Consider the following 10,000-nt stretch of genomic DNA (forward strand, 5'->3'; position numbering starts at 1 on the left):
AAACGAAAATTTGACTTCTGTTTCTCTTCGCATAATTCTGTGTTTCTTCACGGAACCCTAATCGAGACCTTGGCGGCTTAAAATATTGGCGCTTTGCCCGGAACTCCCTAAGCGAGACCAAAATCCAAAATGTACACCCCTAATCGAGACAACGAGCATCCCCGTCTGTTTCATATGGGAGTCCACCCCTCCCCACCCGGGCTTGTAGTCCCAAACATAAACAATAATTTTATTTCAATCCGCTTGAAATTGCGACCAATATAGTCGCATTTGCGATTGAATTTTTCCCTTTGCGACTAAAATATCTGGAGAAGTCGCAAATGTGTGACTTGTTTTCACCTCTGCTCCTTCGAACCAAAAGGGTAAGCAGTTACCACTTTGCTGCTACTTTTGGTAATAAAAGTAAGTACTAAAGAAATGTTTCTTGCCGTGAATTTTCTTTCTGAAGATAGCGTAATTGTGGCATAATTTAGATGCGATGTTTACGTGGACAACTCCATTCCTTCGATTATTCACCATTTTCAACAGTATCTTTACACACAAGTATTGTCGGCTCATATTTTTTTGCTAAACCACTGACATCACAATGCAGCGCGACAATTTTTTGACTACAATTTGGAAAATTGTTAATTTCAAGCCCTCCGTCAAGATGTTGATACTCAAAATTAATGTTCAAATAGAAGACATAATAATAATTATTAAATAATTTGTATCATGGCTATACAAAAAGTTACCATAAGGTTGGATAGATCTTCTTCTTGGCAAGATCACCCTGCAAATTCAACATAACAGTTTGTCATAATGTTATTGCAGTCACTATCCCAGTTTCATTGAAACAAGTAAGACTGTCAGGAGTGTACAGCTTGTCTAAAGGAAAACATGCAGATATCGACATAAGTTTGCACAAACCTTAGAAACAACAATGGAAAGGAAGATACTAATTTCAGACGGTTTCACAAGTGTTCGCAACATAATACTTGTTCTTGCTTTTTAAGTAAAAAGAAACATAAACTAGCTTTGGTGAAAAATATGACAAGCTTTTCTTTATTGGGTTTGAGTTAAGACTGGAAGCCTATGGGATCGGCTATTCATCGGGTTACGAGCTGAGTTAAGTTTGAGTTGAGTTTGAGTTAAGTTTGAGTTAAGATTGAGTTACAGTTTTTGGCGTTTTTCGGAATTAAAAGTAGTGAATATTCAGTACAAGTCACTTCGAAAACTGTTTTCTTCGTGTTGAAAGCTATATTTGCATAAATTTTTGCAAAATTGCATGGCTTTCCTGATCAAAACAATCTCATTATTATTACACCTTTTAAGGCATCATTCTCGTTGCTGCTGTAAAGTCTATCGACGTCAAAACGATGTCTTCAAAGGGATAAGGGTAAGCCATTTAAAGCCAGCCCGGCGGCTACGATGAACCGTATTTGTCGTGCAGCATCATGATCGATCATCAAACCAAAGAGGACAACGAAGAGAGGCCGCATTACGCTTTTTGCTCATAACCGCTGAAATTCTAAAACACGATTGTCACGTTTTGCTAGTTTTTTAATGCAAGCCGAGCATTTAAGTAAGTGAACATTTTTGACCTAGTCACACATGTCGCAAAACCATTTCACTGCAAAGTTGAAAGAGACAAGATCAATCAATCAATCAATCAATCTTGAAACTTTATTTAAAACACGGTAAATGGCTCAGCAAGCTGGTTTTCAGACATGCCGTGTAAGAATTACAAAGTATAAATGCCAAAAAAATTACAAGAATTACAAGATATAAATGTTAAAACGACTAATAAACTAGGTATAACTTAGTGCTAAATATTATTTAATGTCAAAGAAATTTAAACAACAGTAATAATTAGTAACCAACATATTTACTATGTAATAATACGAACAAGCCATGTAAAAAAAATGTGCCCTAGCCATTTAAAATGTGTCCTAGGATATCGCACGTTTAAAGCTTGCAAGATCCCTTATCTCACTTATTTGATTTGACTGTTGGTTCCAAGCATTTGTACCTCGAGTAATCAAGTAATGCTTGATTATGACGTCTAGTTGCCTAGCTACAATTCCCGCCAAAAAGATGGTGACACCAACCCAAAATGCAACCCCTTCCCCCCTCTTCAATGTTGATTGCGCTATAACTTTAGGCATTCATGAGAAAAGTCAATAGTTTTTTTTTCCCTACAACTTCGAAAGGAAGCAAGGGTGGGGAGGGGGGGGGGGGTGGGGGGTGAACTTATGTGTGGCATCAAGTGTCCCAGAAATTTAAGACCGAGATTGGGCTGGGTCTAAAACAAAAGTCACTTTCAGTTTGACGGGTCACTCATACTTGCAGGTCATTGTTTGAAAGTAACCCAAAATTAAACCTTCCATTTGTCTAACCCAAGGCCTAAAAACCCTTTTCTAGAATATGATTTGTTACTAATCAGGGAAAACACTATGAAATGATGTTTGTTTTGCTCACCTTCTGTTTCCCGTTTCTACATGGTAAGACTTGGCATCTTTGCGCACTTCGGGTTCTGGTTCTCACTCAATGGAATGTTGATAGTTAATTGAAGAGTCGTCGACAAGCGTTCGAAGTTACTTGTTATTTACTTGTTAATTAATTTTGGTTTTTCGTTCACGGTTTCTTCTGTTTTTGCCGGCAACTGTGACGTAAATGAGAACTGACAAAGACACTTCCGAGGCTAGGGTCAGTAAGGGGAAAAACGGGTTCCAGGTTCCGAGTTCCAGATTTTACACAAACCCTCATTGCGGCTCACTTGTTCCGATAATTTTGTGTGATAGCCGATCATGAAAACCACGCTGCTGGATGACAAACGGTACGTTTAATCGTTTAACCGCCGGGGCTATAAGCTGGCTTAACAGTAAAACTCATCGTTAGCCTTACAAGAAGACATCTTTTCTGCGTCGATAGACTTGATCGCTAGACGGAACAACCGCGCGCCGATGGCTCAATTGGTTATGCACGAGAATTCAACTCCGGAAGGACTCGCAACACTCAGGGTCTTAAAATAATTGAGGAGAAGGTGCTGCCTTTGTAATGACATCCGCAAAATGGTTAGACTTTCAAGTCTTCACGAATAAGGACTATAAATCGCAGGTCCCGTCTCACAACCTTCAATGTTCATAAACTCTGTGAGATGTTAAAGATTGCACCACACAGTGTTGTGGTCTGGTCTTTCCATCAGCCACATGGTCGGCTTGGCATAATCTTCTAAAGGGACCATTGGTCGATGAGACCACATAACAGCAAAACAGACAGTAGTCAAATTGAAGGAGTCCCAAGTGCTGAAACTGGTAAACTGGTAAACAAGGATACTGCAGTGCATGAAATTTCAAGATTGTTTTGATCAGTTTAAAACCATTTCGTAAATATACACCTGTGCACTTCACGAAAATGGTGTTTCATGGTCTTTCCAGTGACTTCTATTTAATATTTATTAGATTTAAGTGCCAAATATGCCAAAAACCGTAACTCAATATTAACTCAATTTTAACTCAATCTTAACTCAAACTCAACTCAAACTCAACTCAACTCGTAACTCGATCAATAGCCTATCTCGAAGCCTATGTGTACAAGAAACCAAAATACAAAAAGAGTGAATACTTTTTATATAAAAAATCCCAAAATATTACAACCTTCCCCTTATTTACATAACGAGGCTGGGATAAGTTTACAGTTTATCAAATCACACTTCCTTCCCAGAGACACACGATTATTAATGCCAAAATTTAAGAAAATCTGAAGAAAATAAACCCAAGGATTTTGCATAATAGCCACATTCACTCTTAACTTGTACAAGAACAATTGATCAAGATTTGCAAAGTACAAACACGAGCGAGTAAATTTCCTTTTTTTTTTTTACGGCATGGAGTCGACAAATTAACCTTGACCTGCCTGATCTAGATCCTTAAAATTGTAAAAACAAACCAAGAATCATTCATTTTTCGTGATAAGTTAACAGCCTAGGAAATTATCCCGACAGAAAATGGATCAATAATTCATTAGACTTAAAATCAGCGCTGTGCTGTTCAACATGCCAAAATTCCTAGCTACTCACCGATGCTCCAAACACAACCAGCAAATGTTGTTCCTTTACGTTCTTGTCCATCGCTGCAGGACTTTTCTCTTGACCTAAAGGGTGAATTAACACCTCGGGTAGACAGCTTGTTGCAAAGAAACACTTTTAAATTCCTTGTTCTCAACGCAACGCTGGGTCCAATATTTTAACGCTATGACTTGACAACAACATTGTCGCATGCGCAAGGAGATGTCACGCCATATACCATATGACAATGCAAAAACACTAGATGAATTTTCCGCTTTCCATCGATGATTTTGTTATTGTTTTGACCAAGGGATTGAAAAATAATTGAAATGATTGTAGGGCATTTATAAGGCTGTGTGAGCATTTAAAAGGGCAGTGAAAATTCGTCCTGTCAAATTATGACAAAATGGACAGTGTTGTTCAACAATTTTCCCGCAACTTGAAAAAAAAACCGCTGCCTATATTCGACCATATCCAACCCCAGAACAACGCTGAAAAAACTTTGCAAACAAACTCAAAATATGGGTTAAAGAAACATTTAAGATTTCAAACGCATGAAACAAGACATTTATATAATTATGCCATTTGATAATAAAGGCGTAATTAAATATTGACGCACAAAATTTGCATCAGTGTGCTTTGAACCACTAACACAAACTTTTTTTTATGATTTTGATGTCGAAATCCGAAAAACAGACGAAATAACCATTTTTTTACTGCAGTAGGTGCGTGTACTAAGAAACCTGGTCTTAACGCCTTAACGCGTTCCAAACCTTGGAAGTTTGACTTGCAAGAAATTATAGAATTACCATTTGTACGCATCTTTGTCTCTCATCCATATTTTCGAGCATCTTAAATACACCCATTTCAACGCTCGGCGATCCCACAACACGATTAACATCTTTATTGCTAATGTCATTACGTTACTAAACACGGTGTCCCGTCTCGTTTTAGAAAATACACGAACGCAACACCAACACGTTGAATGAATTCAACATTCTAATAATTACAAACTTTTGACGTGTTACTCAGACAAGCTGAACAACGCGTGGCAATGCAATGACGAAGGGCACTATGCTTGCGAAAAAGAAATACTTAGCTCTTATTAACCGAGACAGCTGTATAAACTGTACTGCTCTTTTCACTGCAAATTAAGTTGATTGCGTTACAAAGGCTAATAATTTTCCGCGCGCTAAACTGATCATGTAGCCATAACAGGTGAAAGGTCTTCAAGAAAATAAATGCTATCGAATGATACAACAGGCAAAATGTTGTCGACATAACATAGACTAAGAGTGAAATGAAATGAAATTCAACTGACTTAAATCGGGAAGGACTCTCTGAAGTTTCAGTGACTCTACACACTGTTAACAGGCTAGCCGATAACCCTACCTACACCTGACAAGATCGCAAGAAACGTAACACGATCACTCTGCAGACAAACTCACTTGATGTTGTTAGACGGCAAAGATCAAAATTGTACTTCTTGGTCCTTACTTTTCCCTTCAAGTTAAAAAGCCAACGCTTGTTGTCGGACGCCATAGTTTCTCGAAAGCCTCCAACTCATGTGTCTTCCCATGAGACCTTGCGACTTTGCGATTTGGCGCGCACGAAACAAAACATTTGACAACAATTTTTGCGGAAACAAGCAAATGAGAACTTTGCGTGACGACCATCATGCAACTGTGACTATGTTTTGTTTCGTTTTAATTGTATTGTGGAGAAGGCTTTTACGAAGTAAACATTAAAATGTGGTTTTAAAATGTGAAGCAACTCTAAACTCAAGCGCAATCAAAGCCTTTTTTCAACGCTTCGTTGGAATGATCCACTGAGGTAGCAGCCATTCAGTACCTGACTATCATATCTCCCCTCCCTAAGGATTAACAGATTTGAAAGCAATGCGCATGCCCCGCTGGGCGCCTGATGTTCACTGACACCTGGTATTGGCTGCGACCAGAGCCACCGGTTTTGCCGACCACGTAACCAAAAGAAACAAGGGTTCTGGGAACGAGAATAACGCTTCAAACAACCAGAACCCAACCAACACAATCTTTTCCTCAAATGAAATATTATCCTTCATTGTCAGCGCTCCAAATGAAGTATTATCTTACATTAATTACCCTTGTCCGCCTGTGAATCACTTGTTGATCCAGCGTTATCACATAGAAAAAACTGGCCCGTAGGGAGTCCCACGGAAATGCCACACATTAAATGATTAATCAGCCATGTTGCCAGTATGGTTGTCCTGATGTAGTGGTCATCACACCCGACTAGTGATCAGGGGGACGTGGGTTCAAATCCCGCTCAGGGCAATTACAGTTTTCCCCAGAAGTTTTCCAGTGTTGAGTTTCCTGTAACTTTCTCTCAATTTCTCCTCAACTTGGACTGTGAATCCATTTGCGATCCTCCTGGGGGTGACACGTTGTTGGCTCAAGGGGTCTACTTAACTGTCTATATATATCTATATAGATAGATAAATCTATATATATACATAAGTTGAAGGATTAAAGAGGACGCATCGATTCTCTGTTACTCTGAGTTTCGCGCCTAAACGCTCGTCAGACAGAACGTTCGGACTAAACGCTCGTTCAGACAGAACTAGCGTTTAGGCGCGAAACTCAAGAGTAACAGAGAATCGATGCGTCCTCTTTAATCCTTCAACTTGTGTATACTTAGCTCTGCTACCACAGCATTGAGCACTTTACGCCAAGGTTGACTCGACCTCCACATATATATGTATATATATATAATCATTGCTGAATAATGGTTAAGTCTAAGGCTTGATTTTAAAATGGCTAACTTTCTCTTGAGGTTTGGTAACCGACATTTTTCACTGTGTAAGCTTCCTTCTTAGCAGAAGAAAAAAGATATTGCCATTTTAAAAAAATAACATCCTCGTCGTTAGTGATGTGGTAGTCTAGTGGTTAAGTAAAGGGGTTATTAATCAAACATCTCCAGGTTCGAGTCCTGCGAGTCCAGAGATTGGCTCGACTTTAAAAAATAATGCTATTTCCCATGATCCCTATCAAGCTTTCAGTGTCGAAAATGAACGATATTACTTCACTTGGAGCCAATTGATAATTAAAAAACAATCTTTCAATTGAGGGAGAAACTTGGTTGACCCAACAAATATCGTTGTTTTGTTTCAATATGACAAATGACAATTTTTCGATCTCAGGGTTAGTTAACATCGTTTTCGGCATTAGTTGTTGGCAGTTTCGTTTTTTTGTTTTCGGGACACCAACTCAGCACCGTGATGTCTGAGCATGCGCTCTACAACGATCCCCAGAGCTCTCCGTTTGTTTTGGTCACATTGTCGTCGAGGTGACCAAAAGAAACGGAGGGCTCTGGGGAGGAAAATGGTCATTCGCTGACTAAACAGTGGCATACAGCTCGGTTTTAGTTAGCGTATCTACACAAATGAAAAATAAGACGCCACCGCAGAAATGTCATATTTGGCTTTTTCTCCTATTAAAGTTAATGGAATCTTGAATAACAAGTCAAAAGAAAAAACATTCATGATGTTTATTTACCAGCATGGACTCAGCAAGAAAGCAAGCCTGTCATATTAGATTGTCTACAAATTGAAAGAACAGCGTTTAAGCGTTTGTAAAATCAATGACGGCATTAATTAATAAAAAAAAACTCAAAATCCTTGCGTTTATGAAGCTAAAGAATTTGTCCCTCATCAGCTGCATGGGTTTTAAAACATTTTCTTCCACTAAAGCTGCGTACTGATTCGCTTTTCCTTTAAATCTGCGTGCGCATGCGTGTGTGCGTACATAATAGGTAAGCCCTTGCAAAAGGATTAAGTCTGAAGGAACCTGAAGCACGAGTTGTTTTGAACAGGATTTTGCTTCTTTTAATTCTTAGGTTCATTATTGTTCTTTACGTTAAAGTAAATTAATTCATTGTATTTCCGAATGAATCTGTCGATTGCATCAAAAACAGTTGCTTTCCTCAAATTAATTATCGATTTCGTGAGCTGCACAAGTTGCCTTCGTTGGAAAAATTGGACAAAATCATAGACAACCGGGGATTTAATTCACTGCAAATTTTGTCAATTTAATGCCGAAATTTTGCAGTTCAGTTTTTAGCAAAAAAATATGGTGCTTAAATTCACTTTAAAGATTGAAATCAGCTGTTGTTGCTAGCGATATCCTAACTTCTAACCAAAGCCCAGCTGTTCTTCGAGTTGATGAAGCTACTCCATGTTCAGAAACTCCTCGAGTGACTGGTATGGAGAGGCGCGGTTTCCTGGGTACGGACATTCGTCAGATTGTAATGTGGCGATGGGTTTGTTGAAAAAGCGAGTGAAGCCATTCTCTTTCAGCCATTCTGTCACTTCAACGTCATATTGACTTTTGAATGTCTTGACATCCCTTGCGAGCACGAACAAGGTTACTTTCACGGGGTCTGTGATGACTGAATACTGGTACAGATTCTGCTTGCTAAATGAAGGAGGGCCCAGTTTGACAACCCAGTCTGTTGAGAGAAGAAATAACTGTTTAATATTCGTGAAAAGTTAACGTGAAGACTGGCTAATGTAACGCGTGGATACTGAACAGCTCATTCACCCTCGGATCTTTATAGAGGGGTCGCTGTCTGGAACTGACCTCCAAAAGGTTATCGTCAAGTCTCCTGGTGTATCTATTTTTAGACGTAAATTCAAGTTACACTATCTTGAGACGTGGTTGCACCCCGAGTATTGCCGGATTATATATTTCATTAGATCTCATATTATTATTATAAATTTTTTCTCTAATTACATTTTACTATAGACTCGTTTTTATCTATTTTCATTCTTTTGTAACTAGTAATATATAATTTCATGATTGCAAATTATTAGATGTGAAGAACAACCTTTTTTTGGGGACCTGATACGAAATGTTGTATTGTAAATTTGTTCTGGTGTGAAATAGGGTACACAAAATTTTAGTCATTTTTTCTGAGGCAACTTCCTTTATTATTTATGTTGTTTACGTACTTACATGGTGCATCAAAAAACGTTCCTTCCAAATGAACTTTTAGCTTTCCAGGTTGTTTGGGATCTGGTATGTAAGCGTATCCTGTGATATTTTTTCCCTTTCCTTTCACAGTTTTAAGTCTTTCACTGTTTAACACTCCAATCTTCTTGTCTTTCCGAAGTGTATCTGAAATGAAAATTTAACAAATCGAAAGTGGTTCCACAACATCTTGACCACTGTGATGACGAATAACGTTGTCGATAAGAGTACGGGCAACGCCGAACCACTTTGGATTTGTTTTTTACCACAACATTCAAAGCCAAAAAAAGTGTTTATTTCAGAGCGCGACCAAAATCATGTCACAAAAAAAAGAGAAAGCGTTGTCGATAACTTTCTGGCAGTATGATTGGTTTATTTCCAAAAACGAGCGTCCCTGATTGGCTATTACATTGCGTGACAAATTAGGGACCTTAAGATCTAGACGGCGACGTCAACGAAAACGTCACCTCAAAATAAAACTTTGCTCTATTATAGGTCTTTCGCGATTATTCCCTCTCGTTCACGCCCTACAATATGGGCGAAGTATCCTAAAAATAAATTGGTACGAGCGATTTCAGAGTGAAAATAGAGAATGAAAGATTCTCTGTTGCTTGCTCACGTTGTCGTCAAAACCTAAAATTTGGTGATTTCACGTCGTCGTCATGCAGAGAACCGCAAAAATATGAGCAATAATCCGTGCCGCACGATTATTTATGCTCTTTTAACCAATGATATCATTGTTTTGTGGCGTTTTCGTCGACGTCGTCGTCTTAGATGTTAAGCTCCCTATTGATGCGAAGATGACGCGAGCAGCGTTTTCTAGGCTCTTGACCCTTATCGACAACGGCAATTAGCCGTTAGATTACAAGCAATTGTGGTAAAAATAAATATCGCCATCTAAGTAGCAGAGTTTGTGTGAGCGCTAATCTGAAAAGTAGAAAGACCT

At 38.7% G+C, this 10,000-nt stretch overlaps 2 protein-coding genes across 2 annotated transcripts in view; both read right to left on the reverse strand.

The window, feature by feature from the left end:
• LOC138010287 (glucose-6-phosphate 1-dehydrogenase-like) overlaps nucleotides 1-5,648 on the reverse strand; it is a 27,652-nt gene extending 22,004 nt beyond the window's left edge. The window contains exons 1-3 of the mRNA XM_068857217.1: nucleotides 5,497-5,648; nucleotides 4,061-4,134; nucleotides 735-772 (exon numbers count right to left, since the gene is read on the reverse strand). Coding sequence (XP_068713318.1) covers nucleotides 735-772; nucleotides 4,061-4,134; nucleotides 5,497-5,590 — 206 coding nt within the window. The 5' untranslated portion in view covers nucleotides 5,591-5,648. The remainder of the gene's footprint in view (nucleotides 1-734; nucleotides 773-4,060; nucleotides 4,135-5,496) is intronic.
• Nucleotides 5,649-7,495: 1,847 nt separating this feature from the next.
• The window catches only part of LOC138010347 (outer membrane lipoprotein Blc-like), a 17,945-nt gene continuing 15,440 nt past the window's right edge, over nucleotides 7,496-10,000 (reverse strand). The window contains exons 3-4 of the mRNA XM_068857268.1: nucleotides 9,040-9,201; nucleotides 7,496-8,533 (exon numbers count right to left, since the gene is read on the reverse strand). Of these exons, the coding sequence (XP_068713369.1) occupies nucleotides 8,253-8,533; nucleotides 9,040-9,201 (443 nt within the window). The 3' untranslated portion in view covers nucleotides 7,496-8,252. The remainder of the gene's footprint in view (nucleotides 8,534-9,039; nucleotides 9,202-10,000) is intronic.

This window comes from Montipora foliosa, chromosome 7, assembly GCF_036669935.1.
Source record: "Montipora foliosa isolate CH-2021 chromosome 7, ASM3666993v2, whole genome shotgun sequence".
In the NCBI taxonomy this organism is placed as follows: domain Eukaryota; kingdom Metazoa; phylum Cnidaria; class Anthozoa; order Scleractinia; family Acroporidae; genus Montipora; species Montipora foliosa.